At 47.4% G+C, this 23,806-nt stretch overlaps 1 protein-coding gene across 4 annotated transcripts in view; it reads left to right on the top strand.

Annotated features, from left to right (window-relative positions):
* Positions 1-23,176, top strand: part of VTI1A (vesicle transport through interaction with t-SNAREs 1A) — a 313,936-nt gene extending 290,760 nt beyond the window's left edge. For 2 of the 4 annotated variants that reach the window (XM_070432279.1, XM_070432280.1), the window contains one exon: positions 19,758-23,176. In XM_070432279.1, the coding sequence (XP_070288380.1) occupies positions 19,758-19,851 (94 nt within the window). In that variant the 3' untranslated portion in view covers positions 19,852-23,176. The remainder of the gene's footprint in view (positions 1-19,757) is intronic. The other 2 variants (XM_070432281.1, XM_070432282.1) reach the window with 1 other exon arrangement.
* The last annotated feature ends 630 nt before the right edge of the window (positions 23,177-23,806 follow it).

Genomic DNA, 23,806 nt, shown 5'->3' with positions numbered 1-23,806 from the left:
TGGAAAACTAGACATTTTAGATGGTATAGTATAACAACTCAGGCTCTGATATTTTTAAGTAGCCTTCCTGAACATAATATACAGGATCTATCTCCCCTGCAGGTTTTTTTTTTTTTACTCTTATTTTTATTTTATGAGCCTGTCTTCCTAGAGGGTTTCCCCTTTATGTGCATAACTTAGTGGCCAGCCAATGGTTGAGCAGAAGTTGTACCAAAAAACCTCCGACCCATAAGGCTTCCATCCCCTGTCAAGTGATTTGTATGTGTGTTGAGGAGCACATTCCAAGTTCAGCCAGTTCTCAAGCCTGCCTTGGCTTTGACTTTTCACTGGGGTCTCTCAGGTCTTCCCAGTACGTGCACATACTTTGCAATCGATAGGAGATGTACACAGAGCTCCCCTGGCACAATATGGCTCTCTCATTTCCAGTATCACCACATCACATTGTTGTTAGGTCTGTCACTCGCCGCAGCTGGTACTGCAACCTTGGGCTAGCAGAACATTCATTTCCCTACCAAGTTTGCTACTTTTACTGACAGTGATACTGGGCCTGGGTTTTGCCCTCTGCTTCTAAATCAGGTCAGCCTTCTCTGGCAGCCCTGCCCTGGTAACACCATCATTCTAGCCAACTAAGCTAGGGGGCACGGTGGGGATGGTCTTACCTGAAGTTCTGCCAGCTTTCTATGAATAAACACTTCTCAGTTTGTGGTGGGGGGTTTTTGTTGTTTTGTTTGTTTGATTTTTTGACTTCGTTCATTATTCAGAGCCCTGAAAAGGTTGTTTTAATGGTTGCTCACGTTTATACTTGTTGTGGAGGGAGTAAATTTGCCAGCCTCTTTACTCATAGCTGGAGGACTCCTGGTGGAGGGATTTTGCTAGTCTATACAAAGTTTCTATAAAATCTTTAGGGTGTGATTGTCATGAAAGATCTCATCTTGGACTCCTTGTGCATTTTGACCCCTTATTTTCCAGAATTCCAAGCCCTCCTCCTCAAAGAGCTTTCAGTGCCCGAGGCTCCCTGAGATGGGTAGTGACCAACTCCAGAAGCTTTCATTCCACTCCTTCCACCATGGACAGTTTGACTGCCAAAGTCGCATCCCCGCACGCTTATATCCGCTTCAAGTCCAGGGCAGCTCTCTGCCCATTAAGTCACTATGCACATAAAGAGGAAACCCTCTAGGAAGCCAGGTGGGGCCTGTTTTGGGCAGACCTGTTGAAGAAAAATGGCCTAGTCATTGGCTTGTTTCACTTTCATTTTTCTCTGTCATCTGGGAATACAATACAGATCCTACAGGCCCAGCAAAAGGTACATTCTGATATTATTTTCAGTTTTTTGTCTTGACAGAGAAGACTAAGCATGGAGATCAGAAATACCTACCACAACCATGAGAAGGATGGGCTCAGTGGAAGGCCAGAGGGGGTAGCACTGCTTGTTCGCTTTCTCTGTATATATTCTTTTATTTAAAAAAAAAAAAAAGAAAGAAAGAAAGAAAGAAGTTTAAACCCCACCACCCACTCATCAGGTGATCGGAGACTGGAGTTGTAAAAATGTGCTGCAGGCAGAAGTTCTGAAAAAAAAGCCCAGAAACTGTTGAAAACATCTCTAAACAAGGTATTTTTCTCCTGCACCTTTCTTGCTAAAGGTCCCAATTGCTGCCAAGAAAACTAGTGAGAATGTTAGCTGCCAAATAAAAAATTTATGACAGTGTTTGGCAAAGGACTATCTCGCTGCTTGTTTTATACATTTCCACAAGGCGCTTGAAGGCGGCCTATTTTCCTTCACCTCCTCCCCCTCCCCCCACTTTGGGTACATATAACTTACCGATCACTGGGTCTGTTCTCTAATGAAAAAGCAACTCCTATAAAGTAGGATTAAACAATATAACTTTTTCCCCCTTTGGTAACCTCTGAAATGTGAGCGAAATGTTTTCAAATACGCTGTGTTGCAAAGAAACAGAAAGGGTTTGCTTGGTTAGAATAGACACTCGTGTAAGAAAAAGAACAAGAACCTTTCAATTAGAAAACAGACTTCTTAGTGGTAAAAGGCGTCCTTGAAATCCCCATCCTTGCAAACGTCCACTCCCGAGACTTTGCAGACAAGGAAATGGGGGCCCAAAAGCAGACAGTGTTCTGCCTCAGGTCACACAGCCAAGCCCACCTGAGGCCAGAGCCTGGCTGTAGCCTCAGCCGCCATGCTCCACCCCCCACTGTGCACCACAGCCCAACACTGCTTTTGTGTGTTGGGGCTCTCACACACACGTGCGCTTGCAACATGTTTTACAAGCATTAGAATTCCAGGCTATTCTGCTTAATACAAATAAAAACATTTCCTTCCCGCCCTGGCCAGTGTGCTCAGTGGTTAGAGCATTGGCCCTCACACCGAAGGGTTGTGGGTTTGATCAAGGGCACGTACCTGGGTTGCAGGTTCATTCTGGCCCTACTTGGAGTGCGTGAGGGAGGCAACCTATGTGTCTCTCTCATATCAATGTTTCTCTCTCTCTCCCTCCCTCCCTCTCTTCCTTCCTCCCTTCCACCCACTCTAAAAATCAATGGGAAAAAATATCCTTGGGTCAGGATTAAAAAAAATTTTCTTCTCGAATATTTTTTTAAAAATCTAAGGCATAAAACTGAATCAAGACAGGGCTGTGATCTCCTGAAAGGGCACTGCCCGCCACATCAATCCAGCCTCCAGCCTCGTGGCTGTGTCACTAATGCTTCCAGGAGCCTTTCCAAAGGGCAGGAGGGGGATGCTGTACTTAGAAAAGAAAAAAAGTTTTCTTGCAGCGAGTTTGGATGTTGTTAGTAATAATTACATAGGCTGGTGGTGAACACCCTGAAATATTTTGCCTGCCTGTCTGAGAAAGCAAAATGATCTGTCTCAGTCTTTTCAAAACAGTGATCAGATGATGCTTTCGGTTGTTAATTAGTGCTGTTCGCACGCATGTCATCATTCCAACCCATTCAGAAGCCTCGCTGCACCCTCGTTCCTGCCTCCTTCAGTCTGTCGAGGCACCTGCCGTCACTGCCACACGCTCAGCGATGGCCCAGCGCGGGCCGCACGGCTGCCCCAGGCTGCGGCTGTATGGCGGAAGCCGTGTTATTTGATGTAAAGTGCTGTGGACAGACCAGGAGTAAGCGGATTATTTCAGACAGCGTTAGGAGGCAACCGGAGGAAGATTAGCTCGACATGAGGCAGATAGCATAAGCAAATTAGAAACCCTCCCCAATTAGTACCGGAAACCCAGATTTGTGCTGTTTGTGATTTGCTGAAAGGCAGAGTGTCAATGTTCTGGGCTGTATGATTTAAGTTGAAACGTTGGCATTTCCTAACAATGCACGTTAGCATCTGAGGCTGTGCGCTGGCCTAAGAAATAAAGTTCAGTCCCTCTTCTCCGCAGCTGCCAAGTCGTCCCCAGTACGAGATTCTATACATTGGAATTCTATACATTCTGTACTTGGCCCTGGAATAATCTCTAGGGCACACTGTAATATTTCTGTACAGGGACTACCCGAAGTGACTCCAACATCCCACATTTAATCTCTCTTTTGCTTGTTTGTCTTGCGGAACATGTACCACATTAAGTCATAAAACTGGAGCGTGCAGAATGCCAGATGCTACAAATGCAATTAGATGCTTAAAAATAGCTTCCTTGGTGGCACTGCTGGAAATCGGACAGGGCCTTGTGTTTCCAAACCAGTGGCACTTTCCTGCTAAGCTACTGCTCGTGAGCTCCTGAGGAGGTAGGGGTCCCCTTCTGAGGCCACCGTGCAAGCGATCGGTCAAGGCAGAAATCAGACCAGGCACCACTGTCCTTCCAACTTCTTGGCAGTCCCACATATTGTTGTTTGTTTTCTCCGAGTGCACCGTGTAGCCACCTGTTCCTTGACTTCTGATGATTTTCTGTCAAGTTGAAGGTGACAAAGGCCCTCAACAGACTGAGCCCAACTTGTGTAGATCGGAATGCATTTCAAATAAACAGTTATTTCACCAGAAGTCAAACTACCACAAAGCTCAGAGTTTATTTTTCACTCTTACCCAAGGAAGAAGAAGATGTTTTTGTATAGGAGGGTAGAGGCTGAATTGCTTTTCTCTGATGGTAAAAATGGTGCATATTTATTACAAAAAAAATCTGGAAAATGCAATGACTCATAGAAGATTTTTAAAAATCGCCATGATCCCACATCTAAACACAGTTATTACTATCATTTCTATGTCTATGTTTCCGATTTTTGTTTTAAGTTTATATATGTATTTTTCTTTTGGCAAAATTGGGTCAGAGTGTACTTGCTATTTACAACCTTTGCTTTATAACTAATATATTATAGATATTATGGTTTAAAAAATCGGTGGTTTAATGGCGAGGATAGGACAAGATCTTCTTACGCCTCTGAATCCTCAAGAACAAATTTTTTCCCATATAGTTTTAGCATTGGTTCTATTTTGGTGTATTTTTTCTTTGAAAATTATTAGTATCTGAATGGCATTTGTGGCAACTCTCAACTCACTAATGTCATATAAAAATATTATATTATCATATTCCTTCAGCAGAAGTTTTCATTTTCTATTTTTACATGATGATCTCACTTGAACATCACAAGAACCTATAAGATGGAGGGGAAATATGTTATTATCCCTGGTTTTATTCATAAATGCCAAGTAAACTAGAATGTAAGATGCACCAGGATACCAGCCATTACTCTTCCCACCACGTACAGCACGTAGTCTTTGAATTAGGGTCTAATTTTAAATATCAGCTTTTCCAGTGACTAACTAGATCCTAGGCAGATTAACCTCCCTAAGCCTCAGTTTCCCCCTCTGGAAAATGGGCGCACTGATTCCTTTGTCATAGATTTGTTACAATGATTAAATAACAAAATTTGCATGAAATACTCACGGCACAAAAGTAGATAAAAAATAAATTTTACCATTTTTTTTCTCTCACATATTCCCTCTTACTTTTGTTTAGCATTGTGAATAAACTATGTTTCTTTTTCCAATTTACTCAATTTTGAGTTCAGCATTATTTTAAATAATAATTATATATGTAAGATGTACAATTCAAGAAAATAAACAAATGCATAAACATGGAAAGAAAAAAACACCCACCACCCAAACACAAACACTGTTAACACGTGGCTACATTTCCTTCAAGTCTTTTTTTTTTTCTGTGCAGAGTCTTGTCATTTGTTTTTAGACACATCCACTCGTGTCTTGAACCAGTGAAATAGAGGTGGGAGTTAAGGCGTGTGTTTTGAAGAACGTGTTCTGCGTGTCACCACACTCTGCTCTTGTTTCCGAGGTTATAAAAGAGATGCCCCTTTGCAATCCTGCTTCCATTGGCAGGAAGCCAAAATAGGGGTCCGATGGGATGGGTGTCAGGGTGGAGGTGCAACGATGATGTATCAAGAATCTGAGGAGTCTGAATGCGCTGATCCCGGGGCCTTGTAGCAAACCGGCTCCTCCTGCATACAGAGGGTCTGCACAACACTTCAGCAGAGGCCACCATCTGTCAGGCCCCAAGTCGGCCTTGCGGTCACCAAGGGCTGGGCAAAGCAGAAGGGCTCCACTGGAGTATCTTCAGCCACTGGAAAGAAAAGCTTTTTCCTAGATCCTCAAAAGGTGTCTGTTCAGCCCTGGCCAGTTTGGCTCGGTTGGAGCATTGTCACATTCACCAAAAGGTCGCCAGTTTGATCCTGGTCAGGGCACATGACCAGGTTGCAGGTTCAGCAACCAATCAAAGTTTCTCTCTCTCTCTCTCTCTCTCTCTCTTTCTCTCTCTCTCTCCCCCCCCCCCCTCCACCCCTCCACAGTCCTTTCCTCTATAAAAATCAATTTAAAAAAAATTTTTTAAGTAAAGGTGTCTGTTCAAGCTGAAGGGAAAATTCCTACCGCCCAGCCTCTCCTGTCAGCTAATTTGATAGTTCTCTATCAAGTAAACCATTAGTGAATACATTGATTCTTTCTTTTTCTTCTTTTTTCTCCTCCGCCCCCCCCCCCCCCTTTTTGTTTTGTTTTGTTTTGTTTTTGCCATTCTGCTTTGGCTATTCCCAGGATTTCTCTGAACCAGTTGGGCAAAATTGATTTTTGTTAGTTTCACTGGCCTTGTGGAAAATTATCTCATGAACTGGTTTTTATAGGAAGACTCAAAGCACAGCACAGGGTGAAAAATAAGCCTATAGCAGTCAAAGCTGTTGTCTGAAATGTCTTCAGACTGGAAAGCTGAATTTATTGCACAAAACAAGTACTAGCAAGGCGGAGGTGTGCAGGGCTGCTCATTATCACGGGAAAGGGGAACCAGAAAGCCAAGTAAAAAATTAAATTTTAATAATGCCAGTGATATTTTCTAAATCTTTCCTGACAGAAGGATTCTCATTATTTTTATCTGTCTCCGAGTAGGTTCTTTTAGTGCCATCTCAGAAATGGCCTCAGCTATGATTGTTTTCCCGGCTTTCAGGCATCTAAGAAACCTAATGTAGACAGAGAGAAATATGCTTTAGGTTGTTCAAGGAAGGGCCGTGACCGCGGTAACATTTCGGCTGCGTATCTGCAGCCAACATTTGCTGGGAACGCCTTCAGCTTTCACAAAAGAGGTCCATGTTGTTAAGACAATTGCTGTAAATCTCCCAAACAAAGGGGGCCCACAACTCACAGCACTTAGCTAGGGGAGGACCCCCGGGGCCCCCAGTGCCAAGTCTGGGTTCATTCTGGAAATCACCCCATGCTGGCCACGAAAGGAGACTGGAGAGAAAAAGGGAAATACCCTGTTGTTTGGGTAAACGTGCAAACGCCTTTCCAAGTAGCACATAGTATGGACTTGTTTGGGGATAGGAGGGAAAATAAAGCCAGAATCATTAAAGTAGCCTCGCCATGAGGATGTGGATTCTTTCTGTTTTCTTAATTCTTCCAGGCCTGTGTATCAGCCTGTCTTGGTCCCAAAAGGATCTATAGCAATTGACCAAAATATATACAAAACAATAGATTTCCCATCTATGAAACGAAGCCTGGAGTAAGGTTCGTGCGCAAGCTGAGGACCAGCCTGCCCACTGGTGTGGGGGGGATGAGGGGGGGTACAGGTGCTCTCCCGGATTTCTGGCAGCCGATGTGAAGAGGGAAATGTGAAAGTTACAGGAGTCAATATCCAGGGGATAATAACAAAGCTCTGTCCCCTCCCCGACCGGAGAGAACGCCTTCCTGCGGGACGTGGTGGCAGGGACACCCGCCTGGCAGGGTAATGAACAGCCTGTTCAAGAGCATCCCACCCATCTGTCCCTTCCTGTCCCGTGCCGTGTCCCCCCTTCTCTCTCCCCCCCACCCCCCATCGGCTGGTGGCCAGCACTGCTGAGAGCGCATGCGTGAACCTAAACCACGTGGTACAGGGCAGATTTGGGGTTCTGCTGCTCCAGGGGGGAGACCAGTGTCTCCAGGAGAGATGGACCTCGTTCTTAGGCTCCTTGATCAATACGGTTTCTCAGCTGGATTTCTAATGAGTGTTCAGCAGGGGACTTTGAGGTTGTCACCTCCGGCAAGGACCCGAGTGGCACCACCTCCGATTGTAATTAGGTGCCCTCATGTTACCTGGTAGCCAGTTAGGGGTTGGAATTCACCATCCACTTGTGAAAATTAAAAGCAGGTAGCTTGAGGCCAGTACCTCCAAAGAATGACAGAGAGAAACGTGGCTCCTTCTTTGTCTTCTGGCTCAGTTCCCATCAAGATCCCTCCTAAATTAGGATTGGTTTTTCTATTTTTTGCAGCTAACTAAAGGACCTGAGAAAGCATTCAAAGGCCACTCTTGTCCTTGGCAATTTATTGTCTTTATTTTTCTTTAGTCCTCAGACATGGTCCTCAGAGTCCATTCTCAAGGGTGCTTGGGTCACATATATTTACTCCCATTTTTGAGATGGGGAAACTGAGGCACGTTTACTTGTTTGTCACAAGATCACTCAACAGATTAGGTGTAGAGGTGCTGGGGTTCAATCCCAGCGGGTCCAGGGGTCCCCAAAGGTGTGGACGGAGTCGGCGAAGAAGGAATGACACGAAGACAGCCTTCAGTTGATCAGCAGCCTAGTCAGGACCTCTAGCCAGGATCTCCAGCCAAAGTTCTGGTCGGAGTTCTGGCTAGGAACTGATGAGGATCTGATGTTTATTGTCTTGTTACATCCGTATTTATACCAGCCGATTTTAATCCTGTCAATTTCTATTACAAAGGTTAGGGCGTTTCTTATCTCCATTCCAGGGAGTAAAGATTATGTAGCTTAACTACCCGCCTGGCACTTAATTAAGGGGTTGTATCCCCTCCCTAACCTCAGGGAAAGATCCCCACGTGGGGAAACAACCTTTCTCAGAGAGGTGACCTTGGTTAAAACACATGGCACTAAAGGGAGCAAACATATTAAGAACAGTATGCTATATACGCCAGGTCCATTGAAACATATGCTGTGCAGATGTTTCTTTCCTGCAGCGACTGTGTCAAGCAGCAAGGATGGACCGGCTTCCGGCATAGAGGCAATCCTGCAAATGTCTCTTTGCCACTCACCCTCCAATGGAGACTCCTCGGGTTCCCATCCCAGGCCTCCTGGCTTAGAAGGCTTTGCACGTAAGACGCACTCCATCCTCCTTGAGAATCACCAGCCGGGCCGTGAAGGTCAAGGGGCCTGCAGATGTGCCAGTGTGCATACAGCCCTGACCTCCGCCTGGGCTTTTCATCACCCTGTGAGAGGCCCGAAAGGCACACACCAGCTGGTGTGTGGCTTCTGCTGACCTCTCCCTGGCCTTTGACCCCCTGTGGTTAGGAATCAGTTAGGGGCTAAGTTGGATGCTCTCAATGTGGACCCTGGTTATTGGTGCTCACACCAAAGCCAGACTTCAGGCTTCTGCAGGGTCAGGAGGTCTGGGCTGTTCCAGTCTCCAAGGGAATCTCGGGTAAAGCAGGGCAGAGACGCACTCACCCACCCACCCCCTTCTTTTCCATTCTTCCTTAATAATTAGTCAGAGGTCACAGACTGAAGACAAGAGAGAGAGAGGAGTTCTGATAGTACGACCGGAACATGTCACCACATCCCTCAAGAGTTACGGAGAGGCGGATGGCTGGTCAACCTCTGGCAAAGTGTTTTATTCCCCCTGACATGAGGGAAGGAAAAAGGTGTAAATCTATGACTATTAGGAGATAAGTGTCTCGTGTCAGATCTTGCAGGGAAATAGTGTGAAATCCCATCACAAAAGCCTAGGCAGTCGTGTCTGCACCAATGTGACCACAACCAGAAGAGGGAAACTAGCATGACCAGAAGGGCAGCCTCTCCTTCCTGGATACCCGAGTACCTGAGTAGTTGCAGAAAATGGGGCTCCCAGGAGAGTGGCTCAGTAGGGACCTCACAAGGCCAGCTACTCAGGAACAGCACTGGGATGTGTCCTGGGGGATCAGAGGACTCTGCAGGCATTCCGGCCAGGGCAGCGGCCGCCTATCTAGGGGTTTGGGGGTGGCCAAGCAAGGAGTCGTTTCAGAGCTCATTGTGAGGAGATCAGTGAGGAATCACAGGAGTGGAGTGATAATAAGTATTATACTGAGCAGTTGCTGTTACCGAGCACTGATGATCTAAGCACTTCATGTTGAATTTTCTCAGTTATTTATTAATGCAATTCATTGGCCGAGGCACTGCTATTATTAGCCCCATATGTCTGCTGTGGGAACCGAAGCATTGGTTCTTTGGAACTCTCAGATCCCTGGTATTGGTACTTTTGCATTTCTTTCATAAATAGAGGACTAAAGGAGGAGTGTTCACTTTTTATGTTGCCAAGTAAGAGAATAATTTCCAAGGAGAGAGTCCATTTCCAATGTCCAAGTAAGGACATTGGGGAAAACCACTGCCATCTACGATCACCATCACATCACAAAATAAAGAACATTTTTTTCACCTAAAAGGAGTTAAAAGGACATAATCTCAGAGAAGTAATGAAGTAACTTGCTTAAGGTTGCACAACTGGTGTGCGGCAGATCCTGCATTCAAATCCAGGCAGTTTGGCTCCGAAATGAAGATGGCTAAATAGCTCCTGCCCAAATATACTCACAGCTTCTCTGGAGGGTCAAGAGACTGAGCGGCCCTCGACCAGGGAAGAGCTGGGGGTACCTGATTCAAGGGGATGGTAGGGTTGCTTTATAATACAGGGGCAGGACCCAGTGGGGGTGAGGACCCTCCCTCCGGGCACCCAGAAGGAGGTAGAGGGGGGAGGGTGAGAAGCACCTAAATCTAGGGGTCAGGAAGGGGTCTTTCCAGCATGCACTCCAGCGATGGCCTGCCTGCCTGAGAACTTCATCTGGAGTGGGCCTGGCTACTCCCTGGGTGGTCCTGAGCCACCAAGTCTGTGTCCTAATAAATCAGGATCATTTTGGAGAGTAAATGACATCACAGATGCAGTAAACATTCAAGACCAGAAAAGGGCACCCTGCCTTTTTAAGACAGTCTAGAAGTTACATATCGCTGTCCACACCCATCCGTGTAATACTTGGGAGCGATTCCTTTATTACTTTCTGTGGATGTCTGAACTCAAAACGGAGACCTTTCTCAAGGTCACTCTGAGTCTAGCTGGTTCTCCCACCTGGTTTTCTTTTCCATCTAACACTCTGTTCCTACAGATGCATTAAATTAATCTTGAGCAGACCTGGAATCTTTCTATGGTAGACCCTCTCACCTGTATGACAGGTGATGTAGACATCATTGAAAAATTGTGTGGGATGAGGCCACTAAGCAGTGGAGTCACTGGTGAGCTGCCCCCAGAGGCTGATTGCCATTCTCTCTGTCCCCAGATCTAATGAGGGGTCAAGTGATCCTGCATTTACCTAAGAAAGAGCCAGAAGGGACGCAGCCATTGTGCCTGTGACTGATGAGAGCTGGTGAAATATGCTTCCAAAAAATTGCATGTTATCTTAGTGATGCGTGCTACATTTACCCTGGGCACTAAGAAGAGTTGAGTCTGGTGAGTTCGTGTTGTGACTTTCAACTTGCATTCCCCGTCACTGGGTCTGCGGAGAGGACTCTAAAGAGGGGGATATCAAAGACTCGCCCCTCGAACAACCAAGGAGCCTCTGCTGGAGAACATGAGACGCACAGATGAATAACCACCTGATGATGTGTGTCCTCTAGGGGCGAAAGATAAGACTGGCCAGGGGCTTGGGGCTCCCAGTGACTTCTCTGTAAAGACAGGGATGATAATAGTACCCACCTCGTAGGATTGCTGGGAGGTTTCAAAAAAGTGCAGAAAATGCCAGGACAGCACCTGACCCAGAGTAAATGGCCAGTTCATAGGAGCTGCTACTGTGGCTGTCGTCACTGGCATCACCATCATCATTGTTGCCATCACCAGGGTCCCACACTGTAGAGTAAGGAGTCACCAGACAGTAGAGCTGGGTGGGAGGTTCTAGCTCCGAGGTTCACGAATCTTGCCATGTCTTGGATTGGGACTTTAAGTAGAGGATTGTCCACTTTTTATTTTGCCAAGTACGAGTAATTTCCAAGGAGAATGTAGATTTCCGATGTCTATGTAAGGACATTAGGGAAAACGCCTGCCATCCACTCCAGCATCACTCCATAAACTAAAGGACCCGTCACCACTGAAACGGGAGAAAGGACACAGTCTCAGAGAAAAGGAAGCCCTATAAGCGAAATAACCTTGTTTTCAAAGAGGCAGTCTTCTCTGGTGTGCTTCCCTTCTTGCTTCGGCCTCAGCCTGGAGTCTGGGAACCAGTGCTCTCAATCATCCAAGCGCCCCTTCATTTCACAGAGAAGTGGGACTGGGTTGGGCTCAGTAACAGGTGGGGACCACGGCTAGGTTTTGAGTTGTGTTCCTGGATGTTGTTGAACAGTTCCTACTAGCAGCAGGCGCAGTTTGAATTGTGTGGTTGCCCTCATGGCACTGGCCCCTCAGACAAGAATAAGAACAACAGTGAAACAAGGGGCCTGGAGGTCTGAAGACCTGGCTGTGCCCCACATGGTTGACCTTGGGCACCTCCCTGCACCTCAGGGCCCTCAACCCTAAAATGAACAACCCAGACCAGGGCATGGAGACCTTTTCTTCCACCTGAGTAAGCCTGTCAGAGATTAGGTATACCTGTGTTTCCAGAGCATCATTTCATTCTCTTCAAGTTCTTTCCAAGCCCCTTTGATTGAAGTGAGCTGCCTTGATCCTATCTGAAAGCCCGGTGGCCAGCAAAGCTACTCTCCAGACCCCCTGCCATCGGCGAGTCCATGTTGGAGAATGGCAGTGGCCATGGTGCCCAGGCTGAAATTCCAGGTACCTGCTTGGCAACATAGAGTGCAATGTAACTCACATACCATTGGGAAGGGATGAGATTTTGATGTTTATGCCACCACCTCAGAGAAAAGTTTTAGTCCTGCTGGGGTGAGTATTCCCATGAGGCCCAGATAGACACAGGCCTGTGGGTACACAAGCCTGGAGGGCTTCAGGAGGCAGCCCTTCCAGGCTCCGCACCTTCCCCACCCCACCAGCCACACAATGTTCCTCAGGAAGTTTCCCAGGCAGCTGCTCGTCCCCTGTCAACTATCCTCCTGCCTCTCACCCATCCCAAGATGCCATCTCCTTTCACAGAATTATTTGCCAACTGCACGGCTGGCCAGGGATTTCTGATTACAAAGTGCTTTATAAACTTAAATGAGCTAATCCTCTCCTCCCTGGGATGGGTGGTGAGCTGGCTGGTTGTACTTGGGAAGTGACATGGAGTGACTTGTTCCAGGTGATCCCAGGCAAAGCCAGGATTGTGGGCACACAGCAAACTGTCCTGGCCTGGCATTGCTCTCATTATGCCTTTGTTGTCGGGCTTCTGTAGTTGATTGCTCATTGTGGCACCATAAGCTCCCACAGGGCAGGGACTCGGGTTTCCTTCTTTCGTCAGAGGGACGTGGCCAGACCTGCCATGGCCGTCTCTGCGTGGTCCGAGGACCACACATCCTCCGGCGCAGGAGGGCCGGCCTCGGAGAGATTTGAGCTTTTAGACCAGGACTGGGCAAACCACAGGTAGCAGGCCCAGTCTAGCTCACCACCTGCTTTTGTATGGCCAGCAGGATAAGAATGGCTTTTACGTTTTGAAATGGTGAAAAAAAAATCAAAAGAAGAATATTTGTTGACATGTAAAAATTATATGAAATTCAAATCCCATTATCTGTCAATAAAGTTTTATTAGAACACAGTCACACTCATTGACATTGTCCACAGCCACTTTTGCACGAGGCAAAGTTGAGCAGTTGCAACAGGACGGTAGCTTCCAAAAAGCCTAAAACAGGCTTCATGTTTTGGGTGAAATTGTGTTTTCTCCTCTTCAAATTGTATGTTGAAGTCCTAACCCCCAGGGCTCAGAATGGGACCTTATTTGGAAAGAGGGTCTTTGCAGATACAATTCGTTAAGATGAGGCAAACTGCAGTGGGTGGTCCCCTAACCCAATAAGACTAGTGTCCTTATTGGAAGAGGAAATTTGGACATAGGTGCGCACACAGGGAGAATGCCATCTGAGGATGAAAGCAAAGATAGGGGTGATGCTTCTACAGCCAAGCAACCTCAGAGATGTCCAGCAACCAGCAGGCGCCAGGAGAGAGGCCTGGGACAGATGCTCCTGCACCCTCAGGAGAGCCCATCTGCCACCCTCCATCTCAGGCTTCCAGCTTCCAGATGGTGAGACAATACATTTCTGTCGTGTAAGCCACCCAGTCTGTGGAACTTTGTCATGGCAGCCCTAGCAAACTAATGCATTTACAACCTGGTCCTTTACAGAAAAAGTTTGCCGATCCCTTTTCAACTAAGTAGAAATTTGGAAATGGGATAAAGCCACTCTGTCCTCACTCGGGACCTCACCTGGGTTTGCTGGGGCTCAGGTACTGGCTCCCGTGTCCTCGCTTCCTTCCTGAGGAGCATGCTCATTTTGCCACCTGTCAAATCTTAATTCTCCTGTGTCCTATTTCCTCAGGCCCCCTGGGTAACTAACTGACTACTCCTAACTAGGTCAGTTAACGCAGGCTGTTCATGGTGGAGATGACTTCGTAAGTTGGCCCAGAGTTAACATCTGATTTCCTTCCCATGTTAAATGCCTTATCCTAGAGGCAGGAGTCTTGTAGGATGTTCCCCACTCCTGGCAGGAGTCTTGTAGAACATACCCCCTCCGTTCCCTCATCTCACACGGCCTTGGGCAGCTGCCTGCTCTGCTCAGGATTGGAAATTCTCATTCTGAGATGAAAGAACAACAGTTCCGGAAGAGTGTGAACCCACAGTTGCCTGCAAAGCTCTCGCAGAACCAGGCTGGAACTGTCCTGTCCTCTGTACAGATCCATATTAATTGTGAGATGCCGCAGTAGGGAAGTGGGTGGAGACCTGGAGAGCAGTCCCTGTGAAGGCCAAGACAGACAGATAGGTCCATATGCTGGTATGGATCCTAGAACTCTGTGTATTTGTGTCCTGGGGCTGCAGTAACAAAGTACCATGAACTAGGTGGCCTAAAACAGTAATGTCTTCTCTCACAGCTCCAGAGACTTGAGGTCTGAAATCTAGGAGTGGGCAGGGCCATACTCCCTCCGAAGGCTCCAAGGAAGGGCCCTTCTTGCCTCTTCCAGCTTCTGATGGCCACAGGCATTCCTTGGCTTGTGGCAGCATCACTCCAATCTCTGCTTCTGACTCCACCTAGCCTTCTGCTCTGTGTCCCTGTGTCCTCTCGTCTTATAAGGATTCCAATCATTAGATCTAGGGCCTACCCTACATGCAGGGTGATTTTATCTCAAGGTCTTTAATAAACTACATCTTCAAAGACCCTATTTTCAAATAAGGTCACGTTCTGAGGTTCCAGGTGGACGTGAATTTGGAGGGAGACACTATTCAACTCAGGACGATGTGTACAGTTGAAAGTGAAAGAAGTCCCAACCGAATTCTAGGACCAGGAGCAAGCATGTGACTTAAGCCAGTCCAATGGAGTGAAGCTTAGCAGGTTTGCTTGGAATGCTGGGTCGTCTGGCTCCTGCAGCTGGGAAGTTTAAAAGTGACTCCTCTGGTATCAGGCACACAGCAGGATCTAGGGCTCAAATGATGCCTTCAGGAACCTGTTTCTTTCTCTCCATCTCTGGGTCCTGTGTTGCTCTGTGTTGGCATCCTTCAGGCAGGTTCCTCTCCTGCATACTGATAAGAATGGCCCTGAGTTCTAAGTGTCCATTTTCTCCACAGCCAATCCCAGTAGAGAGAATACCTTTTTCTTGACTTTCCAGGAAAAAAATCCTCAAAGGACTCTATCTGGTGTGGTTGGGGCATGCCAATTCCTAAACAAAGGATTGTGCAGGAATAGAGAGCTGTAAGTAGCTGGATCTGCCTGGGTCATATGTCCACCTGTGGCATCATAGACTGGGGTAAGCCCCCTTGAGTTTCTGGGCTGAGGCTGGGGATTCCTCCCAAAGATGCAGGCCCTATAAGAACCTGGATGGGCATCATCAGGTGGCACAATAACCACACAACTCTAGCTCAGAGGTAGCCATGTGCCCAGCTTTGAAATTAAAGTCATTGTTAGAGGCTGATAACAAAGCACCATTTTCTCTCACTCCTGTTTTTATTTCTTTTGACTAACATTGAATTGGGTCTAGACCTTGATGAGCCTTTCCCGGAGCACTTGTTTTGGGGGAGTTTCCTGAGAGACACAGGTATAGGTTCCTTTGCTCTCATGGCAGCTAATTGCCCTGCCCATTGTTGCTGTTCTGTCAGAACCTAAAGGTGGGCATCATCATTCAGGCCTGGACAGCCAGGCAGGAGAAGCATGTCCAGGGCGGGCACTGAACCTGTGGAGTGTCACACACTCTCCACTAATGAATGCAGGCTTGTGAAGGGTTTGGACACTGCTGGCATCCCGAATAGGAGGGTGGCTCATAGCTCACTCCCAAAGCTGTGCTTGTCTACAAGCAACACTTGGAAAGTAGGAAGAGTACCACATGGACCTCCAGGGAACACACAGAGGTGGAGACTCCCACTCATGCATTCAGCAAGTTTAAGAATACCTATGCCGAGCTCTGTGTTAGGCATTGGGAATGTAAAAGACAAAGGAGATTCAGACCCTGGAAGGTCCACTTGTTATTGGAGAACCCTGCATAGAAACAGAAAGTCCTAAATCTCTATGGTAAGGGTAGTGGCCTACAGCCTCCTAAGTCAGAACAGCAAGGGACCAAACACTGGAGCTGACCCCCAGCACTTTGGTCACATTTCATTGACTAAAACAAGTCACATGGCCACACTGAACATCAAGGGATGGGTAAGGGAGTCTGTGCCTAAAGTAGAGAACGGGATATTGGCGAATGCTGGTCACGCCTGCTACAGTGGGATTCCAGGGCTCCCGGAGCAAGAGCAGAGCGCGGTGCCAGGTGCCTCGCTGGCCTACTGCACGTTAACCAGTCTTCTGTGACGGGGCTGCCACACGCAGCTGCTCGTTGCCAGAGGAGGAGGAGACTGGCAATGGAAAGATTGGCCCCTCCCTGGGTTCCTGCACAGGATCCGTAGTTTCAATGGTACTTTGTGAGTTCAGCCTCAAAGTAAATGGTTAATTCATCTTGTATCAACAGCACTGTGATTCATAATGTAAACTTGGAGGATCCTTGATGTTTTTGCGCCCACATTCCTTTTAATTTGGCTCTGCATTCTTTTAAAGCCACAGTGTGCTCACTTAATAGAATGCAGCATGCAAATGCACAAGTTTTTGCCTGGAGGCAATTTAGCCTGGCTGGTTCAATGGATGTCTTCTTTCAAGTGTATATTCTTTCTTAAATTATTTACTGGGTAAACACACTTTGCATTTTCAAAAGGGAGATTAAGGCTGCTTGCCGCATACCTAGTAGAACAGAAATCCCACCCACCGCCCCTGCCCCCAAAGTTAAGAAGGAAGATACCCTGGCCTTCCCCAAAGTTTCTTCCCTGGCTCACTCGCTGGGAACCCCTCTTCCTGGCTGTTTTTCAGATGCTCTCCAAACTCTGCCTCTCTCTCTGCCCACAGCAATACCTGCCAGCAGCCCCTGGCTTGTCAGGCTTCCTCCCAGAAGGGGCCCAGCAGTGGCAGCCTTTGTCCTCCCTACCCCCAGATGGGCTCAGTCCTGTTTACTTAAGAGCCCAGCCGCTCATTTTTCTGGTCCTGAGAAGCGCTGTATCTGCCCAACACTTTAGAGATCCAAAGCTGGGTTGATGGCCTGGCCAGCCTTTGGTTTGAAAGCAAATGCTCTCTCCTGCCGACCTCTCCCACCGCCCACACATGCCTCACTTCCATGGACCACCCTTCTCCTAGCTTCGCAGGGAGACCCAGCAGTGCTCTGAGAATGCATGATGGTATGAAATTCCATCTTTGGGAGACTTCAACTTTAACTTCAGCCTTCTCTACGCAGACTCCCTGCGGTTTTCCTGCAAATTAAATTTGCACGGATCTTCATTCTCCCTTGAATGGAAGGATGGCAGTTGTAGGGCTGCGCCCATTCATTATCATCCTTTGGACAGTTCAGTGTCAGTATCTGTGCCATGCACTGGGCTGGAGAGGTGAGTGTGGACCCACCGGGGAGGGAGTGGGCAATTCGATCTTTCTGATGGTCCGTGACCCAGGTCACCCGTCTTGGGATGGGGTGTCTGTTGAGTGAACTACAGATACAAGAAGCTGTTAGGGAAGGTCGTGGGGTGAAGTGCACTCCTCTTTGCCCTGAGATGAGGGAAGGCCGGAGAAGAGCTGAGAATTTAGGGTTCCTGTGCATTTATTTTCTTAACCGTGCCTCAGATTCAACAAGTCACATCCACAGTTCATCCCTTACAAATGAGCATCATGGATGCCTTGGAGCCCTCAACCCACAAATAAAATGGTTGTCAACCAAGAGACATGCTACTGAATAGTACTTACAGTAGAATGTTAAAGAGTTTTCATGCTTTTAATCTGTTTCACTGCTGAGTTTCAGTTTTGCTGATTTCCTTTGCAAGTCTGGCGCGGGTGGCCATGGTAAATAGAGATTGTGACAGTGACTTTGGCAAACAGGATGTGTAGGGACTGTTCCGAAGGCTCTTGCCCCTTCCAGAGAAAAGGGGGGGGGGAATCAATTTGGGTCTTAAATCAAGCTACCAACTAGCACCGATCAGTGTTCACAATTAGCCCCACTGTAACAAGCCGTGAAGTCCTGTCCTTATTTATTTTGGGGGTGGAGAATCTTCCTGCCTCCTGAGTAAACATGGCCTGTGAAGTCTGAATTAGCTGTCATCGCAGAAGAATTAATGTCGGGGCGCAGCCTTTCTAGTGGGGAAGGGAAGAAATAAACGAGACAGATCTTAGCCGAGCCGTACGTGATGAATGAGGACCGAGCGGATCATTCATCTCCTTCCAGGAAAGTGGACACAGGCACTAAAGCAGTTTTGCGGAAGACGTGTCAGCAAATGTGATCATTTTGTAACCTGTCAGGAGGAGAGGGAGCTAGTCCTTCCAGGGGGCAAAAGGGAGTGGGCCTGTCTGGTGTGACGGTCTCTATCCATCCATTTAGGTTTGGGCAAGAAGGGGGTGGGCAAGGAGGAATCCGACTGAAACCACGGGGGTGTCGTCATCCTTCCAAGAAAGAAACCCAGCTAGAGCTAGAAAAGGCTGCGGCCTCCCTCAGAGATTTCTTCTGGAAGATGGGAAGGAGGAGGGTGGGGGTCTCTGTTAAACTGGGCGCCTGGCCAGTCCCACCGATGGACGCCCAGTCCAGTGATCTGTGTCTACACGAAGACAGCAGACCTTTTTGTGCTTCATATTTGGAGGATGGACAGATGGGGTTTGCTGTAGTGCCTTTGCTGTGCGGACAGCCAGCTAGACTGCCAAGCACTCCGTCTCTATTTTTGTGTGGCTGGTTCTGTGGGAGTGAGCGTGGGCGAGGCTCTTTGACCTCAGTTCCCTTTGAAAGTCTCCACAAAGCATTCTGATGTTCGACCTCTTTTCTCAGAATGAGGTAGCAAATTATGAAACAGCTTCATCGGAAGCTCTCTGCAGGCATCTTGGAGCCGGTGCCTCTGCTCTGATTCCCCTCCATTCCCTGTTCCCCATCAGCATTTGGCAAAGCCAGAACAGAGAGGGTTGGAGTCCCCGGAGATGAGGGCCCACCAACCAAAACCCCCGAGGTACTTGGTGCTCTTTCTCATGTTCACCCCCTTTTGCTGTGGAGCAAATGGAATGTTTCCTCTTGGCGTCACAGAGCGTGAGCCCCAGTGACAGGTGACGGTTTCACAGCCTGAGCTGCAAGCTTGACACTTGCTTCTTAATCCTGTCCTTTTCTTCCTACGTCTCGCTTTTACTTTTCCCCAGGTGTTTTTGTACAGGTAAGTACCTCACTGACATATGTTTCCTGGGAGTCTATTACCTTAACCGGAAACACTGCCAAAAAAATGAGGCTTGTCTCACATTTTCAATTAAAAAGAGACGCTCTCACGGGCCCTTGATCACTTACAGATGCCACATGGCACTCCACACATAGGAAGCCATTTGGTTCGCAGTAGCTTTGCAGGAAGCATGTCTCCAGGTGCAGCATGACAATCGCTGTGGAGTCGTTCGTTTCCTTGTGGGTCCTTTATAGAACCAAAAAGCTGTGTGGTCACACACACACACACACACACACACACACTCACTCCAGGCTCCCCGCCCCCAGCCTGTGAAGCCATCGTTTGATTAGCCAACTTGATCTTGGATGAGCTTTGTCGGAATGTGCTCCGATCATCTGAGTTTCTCTCTCCTTTGCTGTCTCCTAGGATCATCCAGAACCGCGTCCTGGTTGTCGTGCTGGCCGTCATCCTGGTCATCACCATCCTGATGGCGATCACTTTCTCCTTCAGAAGACACTGATGTATCGGCGGGTCCTTGATAAACAGCAACAGCGGCTCGTGCTGAGTAATTAAGACAAAATGGTCACATGAATCATTCTTTTGCGCTGACAGGCCCCGAATGACCCTCCCTCCCTCTCACCACTGTTCAGCCGGAGTGCAGAGTGTAAAAATATTTTTATTCTTGTTTGCATGTGGGTTGGTTTCCTTTTCTAGGTTTTCTTCGCCCAGATTTGTGCTTGTATAGGGCAAGGTGAGGGCTTATTTGCCTTTTGGTCCTCTCACCTACTGACCAAAATAGCCTCTAGTGACCTTCTTCCTTGCCCCGTGGACATGTCAGGGGTCACGGTTTGGGAGAGGGCATAATGAGTCTGTCACGGGGCTTCTGATGGGCTGCGCTGTTTGTCACACATCTCTTGTCACCGAATTGCCCTTGTGTGATGTCCGCGGATCAAAATGCAGAGAAAAGCAGGGATCAGAGCCAGTGATCTACAGCACACCAGCCCGGTTCCCACCCCAGCACAATGAACATAGTCAGCCCGCCTGAGTGCTTTCATTGTAAAGGTGGGTTTCAACGTCAGCTGTGCAGGAAATTGACTTAGCACTTTCTCTGTTTTTCTACGCATAATTTTCTTTTCTTTTTTTTCCTTTTTCTTTTTTTTTTTTTTTACACCCAGGAATATTTTTGCTGAGCCTGCCCAATATCCACTTTTCACAACTTTTATTACTGGCTACAAGAAATCTTTCCATACCCTCCCCAAATCCCAGACTCCCCAGAATTTGCCGGCAGCGTGAGCCCTGGCACCGTATTTAATGGTGACCCCCTCTCCCCTGACCTGTGTAAGCACTCCTGTATCCTTTCGGTTTTAATATTTGCACTGCCAAAAGCAGCCCTCAGACATGCGAAAGGTCTGACAAGGTTCTCCCCACATCCATTCCAGTATGTAAAGAGAACATGAATATTTCAGGAAGAGCAAGAACATGACTCCGTCAGAGTGAAATTTCAAATGTGATTATAAATAAGGCAGAGTCCTATAGGGGGGATCCACTAGGAATAAACTTCACGGAAAATGGGCGATGGCCCCCTTTGAAAGAAAGGTATCGCGCGTGTTGCAAAAAGACAGCTTGGGTTTTTCCCTAACAAATGTCAGCATCGCCTTCCTGAATTCACGATGTGTTCAAACCCCTAACAGGCTTTGTGATCTTCTTTGGTTTCTTTCTGTCCGCGGGAACAGGGAATTGCGTTCAGAATGAGTTCATTTGTGATGAGCTTCGAGTTGCCCAAGCTGAGGTCATTTTCCCCCTAGTCATGAAGCAAAATGTGTTTTTCTTTAAGACTTCATAGGCACTTACAGGGTCCGCACTATCTTTTGAATATAATTGGGAGCTTTGAGTCCTTGAAAAGCAAGCCTGTTCTCTTCATAAAAAATGCTAACCACCTGTGCCCATGGATGGAGATCACCTAGGTGCAGCACATAATATATCGCCCGCCCCCCCCCCCGCCCCCGCCCAACTCAGAAGAGAACCTTTATGGTGTAGGGAGGAAATGCAGAATGGCAAAATCGCCGGAGAACTCGTGTTCAGATAAATCATTTAGGATCCTGTAAATAGAGCTGCAGCCTTAACTGTGCGGGGATGGGTGAGATTTGGGCAGGGCGAAGTAGGACGGCGGAGGAGTGGGAAGGCTCTGCTGATTTTCCCGTCGGCATAAAGGATCCATCTCAGCAAGGATCTTTTATTCTGATAACGGAATTCTGTATGTGCTAAACACATCAAGAAACCATGAAAAAGCAAGGAAACAAACAGCCCACTTCCTTCTAGCCCTGAAACACTAATGGGGGGAGGGAGCCTCCAGCCTGTCCTCCTTCCATCGAAGCTATTGGTCTTCCTTCTCTCAAGTGCGTAACCAGGTCTCCAGCTGCATCTCAGTTCCAGACCCTCCTCAGGCCACGCAGCGAGCCGGGTTGATCTGATCACCCGAACTTGCCAGCTCCTACGTGTTTCACTAAGACTTGTGCTCATGCTGAAGTAGGAGAAGGAGGGAGTGCGTTGTTCACCTCTCAATGGCCTTTTCTTTGGGGTTCTCTTGATCAGCTCTTGCCTGAGATTTTGCCCCAATTCAGCCTTGGCCAAAAGCCCCATCAAACGCCCTTGAGAGCCACCCCCCGCCTGGAGTCGTGAGCGCCTAGTAGGAAGGTGGTCTGAAGGTCCCTTGAATTCCGTGCGTGGCCCTCCTGGACGCTGTGGGAGAGACTCAAATGAGCCCAAAGACAGACAGATTGTCCTCTTCCTTCCACACTCCACCGGGGAAGGAAGAAAGCCCACACACAATCGAAAGGTTCCAGGAACTTAATACGTAGACCTCAACTGATCAATGGAATTAAAGTTGGGAATATTGTTATATTGTTTAAAATGCCTTGTGATGTGGGGTCGGGGGTGGGAGGGATGGGGATAGTGATGAAGACGCAGAGGAGGAAGCCCCTGCCACATAAAATTCACTGCAGACTGCACAGTTTTCCTGACAGAATAAATAAAGCAGACGCTACCCTGCTCCAGAATCCAAAGCAATTTAATTAACGTCTCTTAAGTTGTAAAGAGTTTTAAATGTTCCACGTTGAAGGCGAGTGCCTGCGAATGCGGTGGGCTTGACGTCAGCCGCCAGCCGCCAGCCTGGGCCGGGAGGCCATTTGCGATTCTGTTTCAGGCAGGCTGGATTGTCTTATTTTGGAACCAGCGTGGTGGGGGGTTTGCTTTGCTACTGCTTCTGAGCCCCGAGCTTCAAAGGCTGAAATTAATGGTGAACAAAATTGTGCGGCGCTGGCCGTCCCATGCGGGGCAAGCCCATTGAGGGTTATCATTAAGTAAAGAAATAAAGAGGGAAAAAGCCTGCCTGTTCCAAAAACCTCATCAGATAATGACCTCCGTGATTGGGTTTCATTACCAAACCAGCATCCAGAGATTATCTACTCCAGAAAAGAAGGGAGCAGGAGAGAAAAAGAAAGAAAGGAAAGCAACTGTCTCTCTCTCTCCCTCTCTCTCTCTCTCTCTCTCTCTTTCTCTCTCTGGCACATCTTTTCTTTAAAACTGTCAGATCATTTCAGTATTTCAAATCCGAGGAAAACAGCCTGCCTGCTGCTGTATTTGAAGTTGTAATGGTGTCAAAAAGTCACGACTGACTGACAGCCATCAGTCCCAGAGGGGCTCATTAAATCATAAAAACTTGACAAGGAAATAATTGCGCATCGCCAGCAACTTGGCGCCTGTTTAGACGTTTTTATTTTCTTTCATTATTAGTCCCCACCATTGCGTTCATTAACAAATTGCATTAAACAACTGTTAAGGGCTAATGATTTGTTTATCGCTTTTTTATTATTATTATTTAAACATTAGCTGTGTCATGTGGTACCCCAGCAGCCTCTTGCCATCATCTGACTGAATATTTTTCCACTCCGAGCTCTGGGTACTGTTGGAATATGAAATAGATTATTCATTACTCTCCTCTTTGCCACTGATTTGGTTTCATGTAGCGTCTTCCACAGAGAAAGATGAAAACTTGTCAAAAATAGGTTATATCTTATTCGAAGGGGCAACAATAGCAGCAGGTACAGGCACACTTTAATATTTAATTAAGGTTGATGTTAACCCCTTTAAATGACTTTTGCTGTAAGTTCTATTCAAATGCAGAAGAGAAAAATAATTGTTCTTAATTTGCAACCTGTTCAGCAGGCACTCTTCGTGGTGTGAGCTGGAAATTTAGACCAGAATTGTTAAATAATGAAATTTCCCATCATAAATATTTATGGCCATTTGTCTACGTAGTTGAGAACACACCACAAACAATGATTTCCTCGTCCCCTTGGTTTGAACTGCGGGCCCAGTGGGTCACTCGGTGCTGGGGAGTGGAGACGGCTTTCTTGGGAGAAATGTGTATCCCAAGCCAAGGACCCTGGGTTGGCTATGACTGGGGCTGGTTTCTA

Source organism: Myotis yumanensis, unplaced genomic scaffold (genome assembly GCF_028538775.1).
Source record: "Myotis yumanensis isolate MYYU_CA2020_CCGP unplaced genomic scaffold, mMyoYum1.0.hap1 SCAF_13, whole genome shotgun sequence".
NCBI lineage: Eukaryota > Metazoa > Chordata > Mammalia > Chiroptera > Vespertilionidae > Myotis > Myotis yumanensis.
Note: the sequence above shows the minus strand (reverse complement) of the source record. Positions and strands in the feature narration are given on the sequence as shown.